Source organism: Solanum verrucosum, unplaced genomic scaffold (genome assembly GCF_900185275.1).
Source record: "Solanum verrucosum unplaced genomic scaffold, falcon-dt-bn FXZP01000182.1, whole genome shotgun sequence".
NCBI lineage: Eukaryota > Viridiplantae > Streptophyta > Magnoliopsida > Solanales > Solanaceae > Solanum > Solanum verrucosum.
The window spans coordinates 6,864,449-6,885,455 of NW_026020378.1; the positions used below are offsets into that span (position 1 = coordinate 6,864,449).

The following is a 21,007-nucleotide window of genomic DNA, read 5'->3' on the forward strand; positions in this document are numbered from 1 at the left end:
TTGTAAGTAAATACTTGGTCGATACGAGACTCTTTCTAGTTCAGTGGGGTTTGAAAGCAGTCTACAACGAATCAAACAGGTTCAGTAACAACGAATAATGGTCCTCACCACTCAATGGAGAATACAAGGATAGGCTACGACACTTTTTTTCTCACTTTTAATGGGTTCAGGTTCGATAGCCACGAAACGGAGAAGAGAAGGATAATTTGCGCACTTTAGGCATATTCCAGGTCAGTCGCTCAAAGAAAGGAAAGTACGTCGTGAGCTATAGGTAGGAAAGAGAAAATAGAGTGATTGGTAAGCTGACCCTACAAGGAATTATTTAGTTTCAATTTCGTGGGAAGAAGAAGAAGGGGGATTTGAATCGCCTATTTTTCCCCTTATTTTTTCGGCTAGCTCTAGCCCTAGTAAAGGTTCGAGTAGACTAGACTACTAAGGGCCAGCGTCCAAGGACTTGCCGAAATGTTGATCTTACTTAAGCACTCGACGTCACAAATAGCAATAAGAAGGGGCAAGGGGTTCACCCACTTTCACGAGTTTCATAGGTTCAAGAGATCCCACTATAGAAGTGTCTAGCCGTTCGCCGAAGGAAGGCATTCTTTATAAAAGTCTCCTAAAGGTGCGCTTAACCTCATTCGACGATGGAGTTGGGGCAATTGATCGATCCAAAGCTAAATCTAGCTTTGATGGTATGTCCGCGGGTCCCTTCCTCTCAACGTATGAAAGAACACTCCAATGGTAAGTCGGGCTAATTATAATATAGGGATAGAAAAGGAATTGGCAAGGTCCGATCGAAAATAGGATAAATAATGGAAAAAGTCCTTCTCCGATAATAGGTCTGAAGGCTTTAACTATGTGAGCTGGCCACTATGCTCCTTTGTTACATAATTAATAGTCAGAAACTTGCCTTACTTAATATATTTTGAGATAAAGGTTCTTACAGAGGTGAAGGCATCCATCTCACAGAAAATAGTTATAAAGCTCGCGCTCCACTAAGTGTATAAATTGAGATCCAATAGAAGTGGGTGTGCCACAAGGCTCTTGAGTTAAATGATGCTCAGATTTAGGAAGTGGTCTTATTGGCATTCAGGAATTGAGTCTGTCCCGAAGGAATCTCATCTCTCTTCCAATAGAACAGGAAGTATAAAATCAGTAGCTTGTCCTTCTCGTGCTCTTCCAATTGCATGAGATGCAATAACTCATTACGTTCAATCAACCCCTGTCTTCTGTTGAATGAATAGAGGGTTTAGGTGAAGACATGAGAGTATATTGCTCTCTTTCCCCTTCCTTGATTGCTGGGATTCTTTGATCTAGTAAACCCAAAAGTCAAATCTCAGTTTGAAAACTCAATACTTGCAACTTAAGCAGAGGCATCTTCCTGGCTTAGAAAAGATCCGCTACAGATTCCCTCTAACTCCTAGTTAAGATCTTCTCTTTCTCCTATCTCGGTAGACTGGCGAGCATCTCCGAACCTTAAGAAGTGAGTTTAAAAGAGAAGGAGTACCGCTCAAGCTTTAACTCTGCTCCTTTCCTCAGTTCTTCTTAGTACCCTTTCATGAATGTGAAGAGGAAGTGGGAAGACCTCCACTACCCAACCTTACTTAAGGTCGAGCAGTTTGCAACTCCGATCCCTAAGCCAGTTAGCCTGTGACAAAATTTCCCATGCAAAAGAGTTCACCCAAGCTTCTGACCACGATTCTGAAAGAAAAGATTGGTCGTACAGTTGTTAGCAAAAGAGCTAGCCACATTTATGAAAATTAAGGAAAGGCAAATAGAATAGAACAAAGTTAGGGGGGAAAACGGTTCCTGACGTGAAAACTCCCAATAGAAAGGTAGATTTCGGGGGGGCCTTTCTAGTATAAGGGAAATAGGCCGAATCAGCAAAGGGGCTTAGAATACTAAAAGGTATATGTTGCGCACCTCTATTTCTCTTCTTCCGCTTATTCATGGATACATATATAGATAATGAGTAGGCATGGCAAGAAGCCAGTAAGAGCACCAAGATAATTCCCAATTACACTCCTTCAATTCTTTCGAATTCATTGGATCCTTTTTACGTTCGAGAATCCCCCTTCCTTCTTCCACTCCGCCCCGAAGAGTAACTAGGACCAATTTAGTCACCTTTGAATGTTCCAATTGAACACTGTCCATTTTTTATTATTCTCAAAGGATAAGATTATTCTCTTTACCAAATATATGCGGATCCAATCACGATCTTATATATAAGAAGAACAAAAGATCTTTCTTGATCAATCCCTTTGCCAAGATAACCTTTGAGGTACCTCAAGATCCTTTTCAAGTTTGAATTTGTTCATTTGGAATCTGGGTTCTTCTATTTCATATTTCTTTATATGAATATTTTCCCTCTTTTTTTTTAATATCATTCCTTAAGTCCCATAGGTACAATGTTTGAATCAATAGAGAACCTTTTCTTCTGTATGAATCGATGTTATTTCATTCCAAATCCTTCCCGATACCTCCCAAGGAAAATCTCTAATTTGGATCCCAAATAGACGAGTTAGTGTGAGCTTATCCATGCGGTTATGCACTCTTTGAATAGGATCCATTTTCTGAAAGATCCTGGCTTTCGTACTTTGGTGGGTCTCCTGAGATCCTTTCGATGACCTATGTTAAGGGATATCTATCTAATCTGATCGATTGCGTAAAGCCCGCGGTAGCAACGGAACCGGGAGAAAGTATACATAAAAGACAGTTTTTTCTATTATATTAGTATTTTCTATTATATTAGATATATTAGACTATTGTATTAGATTAGTATTAGTTAGTGATCCCGACTTAGTGAGTCCTTTCTTCCGTGATGAACTGTTGGCACCAGTCCTACATTTTGTCTCTGTGGACCGAGAAGAAAAGGGGCTCGGCGGGAAGAGTAGTGTACCATGAGAGAAGCAAGGAGGTCAACCTCTTTCAAATATACAACATGCATTCTGGAAATGTAGTTGGACTCTCATGTCGATCCGAATGAATCATCCTTTCCACGGAGGTAAATCTTTGCCTGCTAGGCAAATGATAGCAATTCCAAATTCTGTCTCGTTAGGACATGAATTTCTCTCCATTTTTTCCGACAAAACTAATACGAATCTGAAATTATTTTTTTGAAACGTTAAAAAATTCAAATCCTAAAGAACTCACAACATAGAAGAATAAAAAGTATCAACAAATCTGAATTGATGTTTGAAAAAAAGAGTGAGATCGGGAAAAATGACAACTACAAAGTTTGAATCAGAATAAAGAAGATGGATAAGAGTGTGAGTGGAAAAAAATTCTTATATAATTAAAAATTGGAAGGAAAAAAGGTGGAGTGAGGATGATCGGGGTGCAGCGATTTTAGCCGGTGACGATTGTGTGTACGTCGGGGGTAGGTGGGCTGTTCCAGGTTTTTGGCAAAGAAGAAAAGGGTGAAGAACGATTTTTTCTTTTCTTTTCTTCTTTTTTTTTTGGATGAAAATATAACTTTTATTTCCTAATTTTTTTTAGTTGGTACTATGCCACGTCACTCGCGAGTGTATTACACACAATCTCTATTTGTTTTGTTGATTGTCAAAAGTGTTCGATAGATATATATTTTTTTTTTACTAATAAAGGTGTTCAATTGGAACAAGCCTAAGATAAGATGTCCAAGTGAAATATGCGAACAACTTTAAAGGGCTGCAGATGACTTAAGCCTTAATAAAATGATGATTAATGTTATACATACAAACATAGATGGATGTCATTAACATGTTACTGATTCAAATGAACCCATAATTTTAATACGTGAATTAGATATTCATGTAAAAGATAATCGATTTTTGAATAAATATGAAATTTTGAGTACCTTATGTTTAATGTGTAATGAGTTTGATGGTAAAATATAAAGATTGAACTTGTCAAATCAAAATTCTAACTATGCTTCTACCCACAAAGCATGAAAATAATATTAATAATTCACTTGGTGTTGTATTAAAATATCTAATTAAAGATTGGAGTTCATCAATCTCATTTGTTCATCACTAGACATTATTATCATCACCATCAACCACCCAGATTGTAATAATCATTAATTACTATCGACAATCACCATTTATTACTATATACCACCAATTAGGTAATCACTATCATCATTTATCGTCTCCATTAACTATCACTATTAACCGAAACAACTATTAGCCACTATCTGACTATTACCACCTACTATCATTAGCAAATACCATCTCCAATTAGCGTCCACAACCACCACTGTTACCATCACCACAATTTCGTATAATTTTTAATTTTTTATTGCTATATAATTATTAATTTAATATTTTTTCAATTTTATATTTATAAATTTTTAAACAAACACAAGTTTTATTCTTTCAAACATTGAAAACAATCTTAATCTTTTAGGAGTAGTATTTATATTTTCTCATGTTTGGTTGGTCAGTAGATTTTTTTTTTTTTTTAATGTTTGATTGGTGATTGCAAAATATTTTTCAAAAAAATATCTTTTATTTTTGGCTTGAGACTAGAAAATACTTTTTAGGAAATGACTCTTTTTAAAAAAATGACTCTTTTTAAAAAAAATTGAAATATTTTTCAAAAATATTTTTATTAGAAAAAAGTTGACGGTGGTACTAAAATTCCCACGTTAAATACTTTTGTTCGATTTTGATAGCTACTAAAATTTCCACGTTAAATACTTTTGTTCGATTTTGGCAGCTACTAAAATTCCCACGTTAAATACTTTTGTTCGAATTAGGTAGCTACTAAAATTCGTAGGTTAAATATTTTTGTTCAAATTTGGTAGCTACTAAAAATCCCACGCTAAACAATTTTGTTCGATTTTGGTAACAATTTTTAATTTGTATGTATTGACGTTTAAGTTACGCAGGAATTGAATGAAAAAGAGAAGACAAATTTTTGTTTTGTTTTACGTACGTTAAAAGAAAACCCTAGGATCTTCTTCTTGTTCTTCTTCTTCAACAGAAATTTTTGTTTGTTTTGAGAATATAATGGGGAAAAGTAATGATCATCCAATGGACAAGGATATGATGAAGAATTTGGTGAAGTATGTAATAGGGAAGCCTTTTCCTCGTAAGCATACTGTTATGGATGTCGATGATGTTTACGGAATCAGAGTATTCAGTCCATCACAAATCCTTGAATCTACCAAGGGCACAAACAACAACACGCGATTGTTGATCACTTTTCAGAATAGAGAAAACTGTAAAATATTTGATAGTAAAGAGGCCCCTGGGTTTTGGAAATCTACCCCCAAACTCAAGGGAATTTTTGATGCCAACAAGAGACACATTGGCAACATCAAAATTGGGTGGTACTACTACTACAACGTCGATGATGGTAGAGACAAGTCATCATCCAGATTGAGAAAGAGTGAATGGCAGATTAGAGAATATTATCTCGCACCTACATATCTGCCCCAAAGCAAAGTTGAGAGGAAAAATGTCTTATTAACCATGATGATCAAGACCAAAGCTGCTAATAATAATAATAATGACAAATCTGATGACAAGATGCAGATTGTTCTCGACAAGCAGGAGATTATGCAATCTTTACAACGCCTTCAACTTTAGTGATTGAACAACAGATTAGAGCCAGTTTACTTTTTTGTTTATGTTTAAAAACATTACTCATCTATATTATCAGGTTCTAACTGCTGTTTTTTTCTAAATTTCCTTTATTTGATAGTCTGATATAAGTTTTATTCTACTTACAACTTGTGTGTGAAAGTAAGTAAGGTTTCTTAGTCTTTTGTGTATCTGGGCTGGTCTAATTGATGCCTTGTCATGAACATCTTACTTCATATATAAAATGTTTTATTCTGGTTTCTCAAACTCTTACGCGATTTAGCTGGTTTCTCAAAGCTGTTGCTAATAATGATAATAATAATGACGAGAAGATGCAGAGGATTATTCTTGACAAGCAGGAGATTATGCAATCTTTACAATGCCTTCAACTTTAGTGATTCAACAACAGATTAGAGCCAAGCCAGTTTGCTTGTTAGGAGTACTTTTTTTTGTTTATGTTAAAAACATTCTAATCTATAATATCAGGTTCTAAGTGCTGTTTTTTCTAAATTTCCTTTATTTGATAGTCTTATTTAAGTTTAATTCTACGTACAACTTGTGTGTGACAGTAGGTTTGTTAGTCTTTTGTGTATCTGGGCTGGTCTAATCTCTCTTTTTTAAGCTGTGCATCTGCTTGATGCTTCTTATGAACATCTTAATTCATAAAAAAAATGTTTTATTCTGGTTTCTGGCGATTTAGCTAGTTTTAGAATTTGAAAACACAGAATTTGGGAGCTTAACGGTATGTACCAAAAGCTGGTAGGATGACCACTGCTGATACTCTAATATTATCTGTTTGGCTGACTGATCTAAGGAGTTAAGACTATCAGTTGCTTGCAGAATCTGGTTCACCATTGTGTGTGGAGATGAGTTGCCAGTCTAATGGTGAGAGTGAGAACGTTTCATCGCCTCGTGAGGTGACGAATGACAAGGGTACTGTGGTGTACCCACAAGCTTCCACGAGTGATGAGAGTATTTTGGTTCAGCAAGTGACAGAGTAGTGTGGTGTACCCACAAGCTGTACTTACAACTGGATGGATGCATGTCAATGGACAGGGTCAAATGCGTGGTCCTTACATTAATGGTTTCATCCTCTGATGCGAATGGACCAACAAATATGTACATGGGAGTTACCAAAGATTCAGGAGGAAATTGAGCCGAGTTGCCAACAACTTCCCCCTATAGTAACTCAGGGGCTGAACATGGAACTCATTCCTTGAACCAGCAGATGCGAGTGCTGGCTTTGCCGGAACACTTGCTCCGTCTACGTCTTCGGTAATTCCTCTTCTATATTTAAGGATTTGTAATGTTCTTGGTGATATTCTTTTAGTTACTTGTTTCTTCAAGCTGTTATGTCCAACTTTATCGATCCTAGAAGTGTTACCATTGTCCAAAAGTAAAATAAAAATTGACTCTCCTTAGGCCAGAAATATATTTTCTCGCTATTCACAATTGTAACTAATGTAGTTATGGAAGAGACATACTTTTACTGTTTTGATAAAGGACAAATAGACCTTCTTTGCACTTTCCGCAATTTTGATTCCCTACTTATGATTATCTTTGCTTTTGATATTGTGGGTGAAATAGGTTAACAAAGAATCGTGCTGGCTCTTTGAAGATCCGGGAGGAAACCTGGGCCGCACTCTCTTGTGGAGCTTTATTCATGGTATCATTATGGATACATTGTGGACTTAGTGATGGTGAGTTTGTCTTCTACAGCAGTTTGCTGGGTCTTTAAATTAGCACTACAGCACATGGTGCAGCTGTTTCTTGTACTATCCCAGCCTCTGTTGGAAGATGTTTGTTTTCGTTATGTTGGATGTACCATTGGATTTCTGAGCTATGCCTATATGTAAAGCAATTCCCCCTGTTTTGATGGTGGAATCACTCGATTGAGCTGCTACACTACACTCAGACTGATCACTTAACTTTTTATTTTATTTTACATATGGCTGGGTCTAGTCAAAGTATAAAAGCTGGGAGTACTCTTTTGACGGAATATAAATATTTTTGTAAATGCATATGATTTTATCATTGAAGCATACTTGGGGAGGTGAGGAATAACCCGTATACATTGTTTATACAGACAACCTAGGAAAAAAAGCTTTTTTGTGTTTGATACTTGAGAAATCTGAAGTTGTTTCCTCACTGTTTGATGAACTGCCTCTGTCACGATCCAGACCGTCGTGATTGGCACCCACATTAATTCTCCGGTGGGAAAACCATTACTACAACTCATCTTACGAAGTTAACGAAAATTAAGACATTTAAAGATACGGAAACAGGTTTAAATGTAGAAATTTTATAGAGTTCCCATAAACTCCAAGGGTTTAAATAAATAACTGACCAAACTAACGCGGAAGTTTAACCCATATAACCTGAAAGTCACTGTACCAAAAAATTTAAAGTGCAACAAGTCTAAGAAAAAGGGGTACAACCCCAACTAACATAAGAAATATCTAAATAGTCTAAGTCCAAAGGAAATGGACTAAACAATAGGAAGGACTCCATGGCAGCCTGAAAGAAATGGCTCACCCTTGAAATCCGGTCTCGATCACTGATCCCCTAGCTGAGGTCTATCAATAGCTGTCTGAAGATGTTCAGAGTACAAAGAACGAGCAAGTGCAGTATCAGTACACAACCACAGTGTTCTGGTAGGATCATGCGGTCACCCCAGTAAGTGAAACATATATAAGCAGTCACAACATAGTAAGCATAACATGTACAGAATATATATACACATCGGTAATCATTTCAGGAGCAATGTACAATTCCACATTCTCAATAGCAAACAGATATAACAATACACCTGATGCAGGGATGAATCACTGCTCTGCCAAGGGCTAGTGCTGAATGATGAGTTGCAGCGTGTATTGGCCAAGCATGAATCTATTGCTTCTGGAACTTCTGTTCAAGTGGAAAAACCAAAATCTGAACCACCTCAACCTATTGTAAATGTTGATGCTCCGCTTATTGATACCGGAGGCCGCAAACAATCAGACCAAGGGTAAATAGTTTTTGGATTCTCAAATTTGACAGTCACGTCACCATGAATCCAACAGGTGGGAGGTGGGAGTGGTGGAACAGGTTTTGTAACAATTATTTCATGGCCTCTTGATAAGTTGAGTGGTTTAGATTGTCAAAGGCAAAGAATAGATAATGTCCCAAGGCCTGATGGGACTTTAAGCGCAAATAACACTCAAAGCATGAGGGTTCGTGATGAAGGTTTAGATTGTCAAAGGCAAAGTATAGAAAATGTCCCAAGGCCTGATGGGACTTTAAGCGCAAATAACAATCAAAGCTTAAGGGTTTGTGATGAAAGGCATTAATATAGAAAACAAAAAATATATATGTAATGCAAGTAAATGCAACTCTAAACTCGAACAATAATTTTTGGATGAAGATTTGAAAAGCTATAACTAAGTGAAACCTTTGAAGCAAAATCGTGTCAATCAAGTTCAAAACCATTTGAAGTATTTGATTAGATAATAAGACGATGTTTTAAGTTTTCAATGACTTAACCTTTCCTTTACCAAATTTCTAATTTCTTAGAGCTCGTCTGGATTAGGGGAATAATTAAGCACTTTTGAAGTATTGGAGCTGAACTTAAAAAAAGATGTAGTTACGTGTTTGGTTAGAAGTGCCGAAGCTAAAAATATGCCGTTGATGTGTTTTATAAATATTTTCTAACAAACACTATTTTCTATTAAAATGACTAAATTGTCCTTAAAGCTATTGCCACTAACAATGAACTGATTGTTGCCATCTCTAAGCAGCCTTCTTCTCTCTGCTTTTGTATGTGTTAGTTTTTGAAGATGTTGAGATAGAAGTACGAATAATAAGCATATTCTCTGGTGCCCAAAATCTGCTTGCATTATGGTGTAAGATTGTGTTGTTGTCAATGACCAGCTTTTTACTGTGAAATTTTTCAGTGATTGAACTTGTGCTTAATGGTTTTTATTTTTTGTCAGATCAGTGTAGTTGCACTCTTCTAGTAATAACAACAGCATAGGTGTTCCATTGATGATCTATTCGACATTATTTCTGTAATGATGCTGACCTTGTTAAATGGTAGGATATAAAACCTTTATATTCTTTCATCTGGCCTTTGGAAGTGAAAATTGGTGAATGGTGTTTCTGCTGAAGCCAGGAGTGGAAGCAGTTGCAGTGTCTTTAGATAGTGTCCGGATGTGAATGATGTCAGCTGAAGGAGCAGAAGATGGAAGTATGTAATCTACTTGTATTAAAAATGGAGAAAAAAAAATTAAGACCAGGGCCGTACTCCAAATCTATGCTTAGCAGGAGCTTAGGAGCCTCTCAGGTCAACAACCTTTCGGATTTTTTTAATCTGATTTCAACATTTCATGTTTATGTTAAAAAGTATGTATTTTTGTTGACAATCCTCACAATTATCTTTGATAAATAATTTTCAGATTTGTTGGATGGTTCTGATTGAAACCTGGAAGGTTTTAATTATTGTTTTGGTAAGTGAGATGGGCATTCTCATTAACGCTCTGTAGTGCATGTCGCATGATGCTCTTCAAAGAGGTGTAGGAACGCCTGTGCCCTGTTGACGTGGACTCTCCAAGTAGTCGAAGTTTGTTGTGATTGTTGCTTGCTTTAGATGGTCTGGAATAGTTTTAATTTTTAGCAGTAAGACTTTAGGTTTTGAATTGGTTAATAGAGCCTTACCTGAGCCTGCAAGTCCTGTTTCACAGCAGAATGCCCCTGCTCTTGTTGACATGGTTTCATCACCCAGCAACTCACAATCTCCATATTCAGTTGGGCAGACACATGCTTCGTCCCCTCAATTTCGACAACAGAGTTTCACTTCTACCCAAATGGAAGTGTCCCCGGAACTACATACACACAAGGCTCTAACACAGCCTGGAACGAACAGATATCGCAGCAACAGCTGCAGTCACCTTCTCCAGTTTATGGTGCGTTTCTTTGTCATTCTGCATGCATTCTGTTTTATATCAACAACAACAACAAAAAATCTGCATGTATTCTGTTTTACTTTGAAGTTCTATAGAAATGTGTACTCGGTTCGCTATAGGTCGAATTTGTGCTCATTATTATTCTCTATTACCCCAAAAGACCGGGCAACCATTAGATATGTTAGTGAAGAGTTAAACAGGGATATGCTGAACTATAGCATGTGTTTGAAGTTGGTATGCCTCATGTGTAAAACCCAATTTCTGTACATGTCTTATGTATTGCCTGAATTTTACGACCTCTTGCTCATTGAGTTTCTGAATTATTACTCACATAGTGCTTGTCTAATTTCTGATTAGGTAGTCAAAGCAGTTCTTTTCCACCACCTCCATGGGAATCTGAGGCAGCAGAGAGCAGCCAAACAGTGGGTAATCCTCATGCTCAACCGATGCAAAATAATCAGTTGTTGCCAGGTAGTCCACATGCCCTACCAAAAAGAGAACCCTAGCTAATAAATAGCGATCATCTTCTTCTGTTCTAATTCAACAGAAATTTATGTTTGTTTTGAGAATAGAATGGGGAAAAGTAATGGTCATCCAATGGACAAGGAGATGATGAAGAATTTGTTGAAGTAAGTAATAGGCTACCCTTTTCTTTGTAAGCATACTATTATGGATGTCGATAATGTTTACGGAATCAGAGTCTTCAGCCCATCCCAAATCCTTGAATATACAAAGGGGACAAACAACAACACACGCTTGTTGATCAATTTTTAGAATAGGGAAAACTGTAAAACACATTACTGATCTATATTATCAGGTTCTTTTTTTTTTTTTTTTTTTTTTTTTTTTTTTTACCGTGGTTTCCGGGCGTCGCTTTGCGAACCCGACTAGCTGTACCCACCGGGTCCCGCTGTTTCAAGGCGGGTCCACCACGGTTAGTTCCACGGGACCCTGGAGACGCGGCCGGTTTGTAATGCCTCCAGTGGCCCTGCTGGGGCTCGAACCGGCGACCTGAATGACTTTGTCCCAGGCCTTTACCAGCTGAGCTACCCCTCAGGGTTTATATTATCAGGTTCTAACTGCTGTTTAGTAAGTGTTTTTCCTAAATTTCCTTTATTTGATAGTCCGATATAAGTTTTATTCTACTTACAAAGTAAGTAAGGTTTCTTAGTCTTTTGTGTATCTGGGATGGTCTAATCTCTTTTTTTTAAGCTTTGCATTTGCTTGATGTATATAAAAATGTTTTATTCTAGTTTCTGAAACTCTTATGCGATTTAGCTAGTTTTAGAATTTGGGAGCTCAACGGTATGTACCAAAAGCTGGTAGGATGACCACTGCTGATACTTTAATATTATCTGTTTGGCTGACTGATTCAAGGAGTTAAGACTATCAGTTTCTTGCAAAATCTGCTTCATCATTGTGTGTGGAGATGAGTTACCAGTCTAATGGTGAGAGTGAGAAAGTTTCATCGCCTTGTGACAGGAGTATTTTGGTTTATCCACAAGCTTCAGCGAGTTACAGAGTAGTGTGATGTACCCACAAGCTATACTTACAACTGGATGGATGCATGTCAATGAACAGGGTAAAATGCGTGGTCCTTACATTAATGGTTTCGTCCTCTGATGCGAATGGACCAACGAATATGTACATAGGAGTTACCAAAGATTCAGGAGGAAATTGAGTCGAGTTGCCAACAACTTCCCCCTACAGTAACTCAGGGGTGAACTTGGAACTCATTCTTTGAACCAGCAGAGGGCGACTGCTGGCTTTGCCAGAACACTTGCTCCGTCTACGTCTTCCAAAAACAGTTCACCCGGTTTTGATGGTGGAATCACTCGACTGAGCTGCTACACTACACTGAGACTAATCACTTAACTTTTTTATTTTACATATGGTTGGGTCTAGTCAAAGTATAAAAGCTGGGAGTACTCTTTTGATGGGTTATAAATATTTTTGTAAGTGCATATGATTTTATTATAGAAGCAAACTTGGAGAGGTGGGGGAATAACCCGTATACAGTGTTGTTACAGACAACCTAGGAAAAAAAGCTTTTTTTTTGTGTGATAATTTTGTACAGGAAGTAGAAGTACTTAATAGGATTCATTTCTATAAAGGTTCTCACAATTTCTGTTGAGATTTAGAAGGAATATGCACGATTGGTAAGTGAATGATCTAGACCTTTTTGCTAGACTACAATACTGTCATATTAATCTCCAGGCAGTTGATAAGCTCAAATGGGGACACCAAAAAGGAGTTTATACAGTCAAGGAAGGGTATTAACAATTGTGCTCTAGAAACCCTGTGATAGATAACTGGTGCTGGAAACTCATTTGGAGGGACCAAGCTACCACCTAAGGTCATTCTTTTTACCTGGACACAGCTCTATATGAGGCATGGCTCACCCAAGACAACATAAAGAAAAGAAAAATCCAGTTCCCAAACACCTTCTTCTTCATTGTGAGGTGGCCTCAGAATTATGGAGCATGTTTTTTTGTCTCTCTGGAATCAATTGGACCACACCCGTCACAGTTAATGATGCATATGAGGGTTGGAGACTATGGAAAGTTGACAAAGCCATGAAGTAGATCTGAATTATGATACCTGCTTGTATTTTTCGGTGTATTTGGTTAGAGAGGAACAAGAGATGTTTTGATGGAGAGTCAACTGCTTTAGGCATTTTGAAGGCTAGGTGCATTGCAAATTTGTTTAGTTGGTCCAACTTGTATCCTGCTGTTAATGCAGAACAACTTTAGGATTTTACTAACTCATTAGTTTTGGCTTTAGATAGTTTGTATGGTTAGCTAGAGATTTTTTTTTAAGCTCAAATGTCATATCTTGTAAATCTTGCATCTCATTGATGTTGTTATTAATACCACTTATCTTATCAAAAAAATAGAATATTACCGTAGTTTCCTCCATATTCCAAAAAGTGTCATGTTCTTGTTCCTGCATGGGCTGGTCAGATCTCGATTGTTCTTTTCGTCATTTTCTCCCTTCCGAGTTCCGTCTTGTGTCAATTTGGCCTTATTTAACCTGTAGTCTCTTCTCATTTTATCTGCAGAATTATTTTTCCACACATCTGCCGATACTCTAAACTTTTCCATTTTGAATTTGGCAAAGTTTTCCTTTGTTGTTTGTGCTTGTTGCTGGGTTATGGTCTTGTCAAAACATGGAAGGTCTGGCCTATCTACAAACTATTTGTGTATTGTACTTTTATATTAATTGTTCCACACTGCCCTCTCCGAACCGAACCCAAACTTAACTTAGCAATTCTTCACATCTGTTTAACTTTATTTTCCCTTTTGAATTATCTCATGAGTTTCAACTTAGCTTGCTTCCCTTTGCTTTTCTAGTATCATATAGCTTAACTACTAATTTAGGTTCTAATTATCAATGAGTTTAAAGTCGGAGAGTTTGATCATTTGCAAACATAGTGATAATATCCGGAGAACTCTACTCTCTAAGTTGTTGCTTTTAATTTTTACTTAGGTTTTTGAACTAATTGTTTCAGTGTTAGTTAGTGCTTCTACTTGAATTTTTTGGTACATTTGCTTCTCTATGAATACCTATTTGCCTCACTTAGAAGGTTATTTTAAGTTTTACAAGTCTCTTTAAGTTTTTGGTCTCATAGAAAAGCTGTGGTAATTAAGCACCAATTAAGGTATGACAGTAGAGTTGCCTTCAGTTTTGTCGTCAAAAGATTGCACCGCCGAGCGCTCTAACTGAAGTTGTAAGTTTTCTTATGCTGTTGTTTTTCCTGTCATTTTACGGTCAATGTGTGTGTTGCCTTACAAACTGACTGATGACTTTGCAGTTGCAAGTGGAGCAAGAATCTTTTGGCTGTGATGAATATGACAGTGGATTTGCCTTCAGTTTCATCATCCTTTAATGATGAAAAAGGTGTTGTCTAGATCTAGTCATGCAATGGACCCTGAAGCTAATGATCGTATACAACTTCTGCTTGAGAGTGTATTGGAAGAGTATTTCACTAGCCTTCGTGATAATCAAGGTAAATATTTGAAACTTGCTGTGATTTGTGTAAACTTTATCTCTCTCCCTAGGTGGTGGAGAGATTTTGTTGAAGCAATCCCTTACCTGGTAATGTTTTCCCTGTAGAATTCGATATGCAAATGCTTACTGAAATATGATCAATGAGCTTCTGCATCTCAATTAGAAACAGTTTTATTCTGCAGGTTGCTGAGGACTTAAATATTTTGAATGGCGTTGCAAGTCAAAATGATTCTTCTGATGCCATTTCGGTGTCAGAAAACTTGGCTGTTGTAGATATTCAGACTACTTCACTGTGTAAAAAATCATTGCACCAGAAGTCCATTACATATGTGATTCCTATGTCAGATCAGTTTTCAAGTGCATTTCAGAAGTCTGCTGATTTAGACAATGCGTTGATTAATGAAATGCTTGATGAGCTGCAACCACCTAAATACTTTGTGCTACTTGGATGTGTTCCTAATCCATGAATATTAACTTCAAATCACGATTTGAGGTTGAAAACACAAAGGCATGACCCCTCCCCCATTGAACAAAGGGGATCCGTGGGGCAGGCTCAATCACTTCCTGGGTAGGTGACTCTGAATGGACCCATGACTTCATTGATATCTTTGTCAATTTTTGGATTCAGTTTCCTTAAAAAAAAAAAAGAAGGTAATTGTGGCTGTTTGAACCCAACCGACAAGGAGATGATGAAGTATTTGGTGAGGTACGTAATAGGAAAGCCTTTTCCTAGTAATCATAACGTTATGGAAGTCGATTATTGTGATAGAATCAAAATGCTAATCCATCTGATATTTGTGAATCTACAGAGGGCGCGAAGTACACATGCTATTTGATCGCTTTTCAGATTTTGAAAAAAGGCCAATTTTTTTGCTAGTAAAGCACCCCCAGGGATTTGGAAACCTACAGGAGAAGTCAAGTCAATTTTTGATGGAAAGAAGAGACACATGGACAACGTCAAAATTTCCTGGTATGATATTAATTGTCCAAAAATTACGTGATTTCTGTTACTATTTAATTTTGTTGTTCTAGCTTGTTATATCTAAAGTATATTAAGTATGTACATAACAATTTTTTTTTAAAATTGAAATTAGATTATAAGTATTTGAATTATGTCCACTGATAACAATAGCAAACAATTACAAGATTGGAGGAGAATTGATTGATTCTTGGTAGAGAAAAATGAATTTGATTACTTTTTAGTTATTGGGAAAACTCAACTATTTGACAGTTTATTGTTTCATGCCCGATGAACATCGATCACCCTTCATCCTTCCCTTCCTCACGGTGTACTTACTATTTGTTGATCCAGCTAAAGGAACTAAAAGGTAGTAATAATGACAATCAAGGGAAATCTGATGAGGAGATGCAGATTATTCAATCTCTACAAGGCCGCCTTCAACTTGATCTCGTCAGAATGATGTTGCCTCGAGGATTGCCACTTTCTATTGTATTTACAGCATAAGGGCTCAGTTTATCTGTAGGAAACGCGAAGCTGAAGAACTCAAAAGGATCACAAGACGCCTAGTGATAGTCCTACTCAATATGCTACTCAAGGTCGTCCTGGCATTGCCCACCTGTTGCAAATATTCTGTGTAAAGACGGTGCTGCTACTTTTTATTTTATTTTACATTCACATAACCAGATTAAAGTCTCGGTCGTGTTGTATTTAGCAAAAAGCCACATAGGAGGGACTAAGCCTAACCTCTATACAACACTGTCACGTTAAAAAAGGCGGTGAAATAATATCACCAGAAAGCACAAAAATTACAACTTTCTGGCTCAACAACTATGTATATACTAACTAGCTAATGTAAAAGTTTGCCTTATCAGCTTTTGTTCTAATGCTAAGCGTGTGCCTTATATTATATGGTACAAAAAAATTTATTTCATGTTGAATATGTGATGATGTTTTTACATGTTTTGTAAATGCAAGTTTATGAACATCTCAGAAATGCTAGTCTTGTGAATTTGTTAGCAACAAATGCAAATTTGATGTAATTTAGCAGTTAAGTTTAGATGGTAGAGTACTAATTTCACTTTAACTTGTCATATTTGGATTTGACACGTTCATCAAAAAAATGTTTAACAGTTTAAGTATTAGGCGTGGTAGATGATTTGAAAAATAAGTAATTAATGCTAAAATAAACTATGAAAAAAATAATAATATATGCCTTACAGATATGTTAAAAGTAACAAATAAAGTTGAAAATCTATTTTTAAAGTAATGAACAAGTAAAAGTGAACATAGCATTATGAATGATGTACTAATAATATGAATATGAAATAAAGATTTTGCTGTAAATATAATGCAATTCAAAAATCATATTTTTTTTAAATGGATAATGGTTAGGGATGCACAAATAATGTGACTCAAACATCATTTTCCTCCATGTAACTACACACCTAACTTTAGTCAAACAAGGATTAGAAAAACATGATCATATTACTCTGTTAGAACCAATTCACCTAAATAAATTTCAAGTGGAATAGATATAAAAGATTGATATAAATTTCATATTCCTATCTTTTTTCTAATATCTTTTGCAATACTTTACTTAAAATAGTTAGGTAGCTTAATCTTATATTATCACATAAAGTATTTATTATTAAGTCTTGATAGATTTATAATTATATAAGTAAAAATTATCTTCAGATCGTAATTTTGAAGAAAATTATATTCATTAATTTTATGATTTGCAATAGCGATAAATAAATTACAATGTTTAACTATAACATTTATTTTAACGTCAATTTCTATTTTTTAATAATTTTATTATTTTATATATAATTGTATCGATTGACACGTAGAAAACACATATACTAAATATTATGAAAAAATATTGAGTTTTATATCGAAGACAACTTTATTTTTAAAGCATGAAGGCTCATTTGAATCTCGGAGATAGCATTTTCAAGGAACTCTTCAAAAATTAATATTGTCTCAGGGGTGCTAATATTAAGATTGAAAAACGTAAAAATATTTCACAATGAAAAAATTATCAAGATGCAATCATTCATTAAAGATTGCTTCCACAACTTGAATCAGTGACCTATAAATCGCACGAAGATAACTTTATCGTTGCTTCAAGACTTTCCTGGACCATAGACATATGATTAAGCAAATAAATAATAATTTTTTTCTCCGACATTTTTCGGGTACTACATTAGTAATACATTAATAGAGAGGAGTTGGATTCATTTTTCTCGAGCAACTATTGAATTCAGTCAGCCAATTATGGTATATCTTTATTGAGATACCCAAATTGAATCGGTAATTGATTTGAGACAAAACCTAATTAACATTTTTTTTTAATAACAAACTAATTTTATTATCAAAGTAAACGTTTACAATACATAAAACCTAATTAATGTATATTTGATTAGTGAATAATTTATGAATAAGTCATTTGAACTAATTAATGTTTATATATTTATAGAGTATTGAAATTTAATTAGTGACTAATTTATAATTAGTTATTAAAATATGGACTATTTAAATAGAATTAGTACAAATACAGCATGTTTCATTGTCTCTGTTCTTTCTCATTTTATTAGTCAAAGTCATGTTCATACAATCTTCATGTCAAAAAATCAAAGATACTATTTATGACAAAAATTTCATCCATTTTGTGTGATCTTATACCTCTTCATTCTGATCGATCTGATTATAAAATGGTCTTCTACCTATTTCTAAAATTCATCTTTCAAACAACAAAAATAAAATTTATTCTTAGAAAAATTCATCTTTTTAATATCATCACCAAGACCATGTCTGATTATTTTTGTAATGATCCTAATCCTGATCCTGAGTCCTTTTTTAGTGGTGATTCTTTTGATCCTGATGGGAAAGCGCATGAATATCGTGATTCGCCGCCTAATTCTAGCTCAGAGGAAGAAGATGATCGTTTAGATGATTGCTTTGACAGTGACTTTGTTCTTGATTACTATAATGATAGTGACACTGGACAAGAAGAATACAATGAAGAAAAAGTTGAACAAAAAGAGGAGGAGGAGAACAAGGAAGAGGTAACCAAGAAGGAAGGAAAAGGTTAAATAAACTCACTTTTGTTGTCTTCTACTTTGGTTCATTTTAATGAATTTATTACATTTATATAAGTGATTTACTAGATGAGATACCATTTATGTTGAGCGGGTGGCCAAGAGTATTTTGGTGTATCCACAAGCTTCAGCGAGTGACAGAGTAGTGTGGTGTACCCACAAGCTGTACTTACAACTGGATGGATGCATGTCAATGAACAGGGTAAATGTGTGGTTCCTTACATTAATGGTTTCGTCCTGTGATGCGAATGGACCAACAAATATGTACACGAGAGTTACCAAAGATTCAGGAGGAAATTGAGTCAAGTTGCCAACAACTTCCCCCAACAGTAACTCAGGACCTGAACATGGAACTAATTCCTTGAACCAGCAGATGGCGGCTGCTGGCTTTGCCGGAACACTCGCTCCGTCTACGTCTTCGGTAGTTCATCTTCTATATTTAAGGATTTGTAATGTTCTTGGTGATATTCTTTTAGTTACTTGTTTCTTCAAGCTGTCATGTGCAACTTTATCTCTCCTACAAGTGTTACCATTGTCCAAAAATAAAAAAATTTGACTCTCCTCTCGCTATTCACAATTGTAACTAATGTAATTATGAAATATGGATGAGACAAACATACTTCTACTGTTTTGATAAAGGACAAATAGACCTTTGCATTTTCTGCAATTTTGATTCCCTACCTACTGTTATGATTATCTTTTCTTAATATTGTGGGTGAAATAGGTTAACGAAGAATCGTGCTGGCTCTTTGAAGATTATGAAAGGAGGAAACCTGGGCCGCACTCTCTTGTGGAGCTTTATTCATTATGGATACATTGTGGACTCAGTGATGGTGAGTTTGTGTCTTCTACAGCAGTTTGCTGGGTCTTTAAATTAGCACTACAGCACATGGTGCATCTGTTTCTCGTACTGTCCCATCCTTTCTGTTGGAAGATGTTTGTTTCGTTATGTTGGATTTCTGAGCTATGGACTATATGTAAAACAGTTCACCCGGTTTTGATGGTGGAATCACTCGATTGAGCTACTACACTACTCTCAGACTGATCACTTGACTTTTTTTATTTTTCATATGACTGGGTCTAGTCAAAGTATAAAAGCTGGGAGTACTCTTTTGACTCCTTAGTTACTAGATGATAATCACATCTCTGAGTTTCTAAAACGGCTTCATGAATGTTCGATTTCATCTTTCAAAAAGGCTAATCTATGGGTTGTTAAGATTGACTCCTTCACTATTTTAGGTGTTACAACAAGCAGTGCCATCTTTAACAAATGTATGTTATTAATTGCCTATAATATAATATATACTGATGCATCTTCATGCAGTGTGTTGTAGCCCTTGAGTTTTGTTTGCTTTTACAAGAAAAGTTTAGATTTTGCATCAATTTTTTGTTTCCGTCCAGTGATATGTTTATGCGTCTTTACCCAAGCGATTTTTGAAGTATATCTGATGCCTTACTCAAGAAGAAATATAATACATATGCTTCCTTGTGCTTTTCTCCTCTAGTGTGCTTAATTTGTTGTCTTTCGATGTGAATGGTCCTCAAGTCATCATGTTAATAATTCCGTTTTATTTTCTCAGCAGGTGTTATTCAAAATTTATGCTTCATGCTTAGTTTGGCTTCTCTGTGTTTTTTTTTTTTAGTTTGTTACCAGTGAAAAGGGTCACCAAAATGTTTATTGTCATTTGTGTGGAAATCTGATGCATTTTGGTTTGAACATAGGACTTTTATTTTAAGTAGTGAGTTCATGTTATCTCCACTTTTATTGTGTGAGAATGGTTTATTTCCAAGTTTTGGCTCATCTATGTTTAACTCGGCATTATATGAGTATGAGTGCCCATTTGGATTGACTTATTTTAGGTGTTTTTAAGCCAAAGTTAAAAAGTGCTTATAAACACTTATTTTAAAGCCAAAATAACAAAAATAAGCTGAATGAGTCTTATTTGTAGTCCAATCTATGGTCAAAAACTCAGTTGGCTGTTTAGTATTAATAACGTGGATTGTTCCATTTATTCCGTTTACTTGTGATTTGAATATCATGCTAAGATTTTGGATTCTATCCAACTCTAATTCCTCTTCTTTTGCTTTTGCCTGTTTGTATGTGAAATCTATCTGAGTCCCAATCCTTCTTTTATCCAGTCAGTCAGCTTGGAAGCAGTACCTGGGCTGGAAGCTGAAACTTAAGCCTCCAAAAATGGACATGTATATACTGATATACAGGTCGAAGTGCAGTGAATACAAGGCTACAAATTAAAATACAGGTTGCATGGATTGAAGTGAGTTGTATACACTCGGTATACAGTTCGATATACATGAAAAAGGGTCAATATACATAAGTATACATTCAGTATATACAGGAATTTTCAGGAACCAAATGGGTCAAAACCCATTTTCTATTGAGCAACTTTCGCATATAGCTACCACAAT

The 21,007-nt window shown here is 35.8% G+C and overlaps 1 protein-coding gene across 1 annotated transcript in view; it reads left to right on the forward strand.

Moving 5' to 3' along the window:
• The window catches only part of LOC125838658 (TOM1-like protein 9), a 76,294-nt gene extending 65,281 nt beyond the window's left edge, over positions 1-11,013 (forward strand). The window contains exon 6 of the mRNA XM_049517703.1: positions 10,865-11,013. Within this exon, the coding sequence (XP_049373660.1) occupies positions 10,865-11,013 (149 nt within the window). The remainder of the gene's footprint in view (positions 1-10,864) is intronic.
• The last annotated feature ends 9,994 nt before the right edge of the window (positions 11,014-21,007 follow it).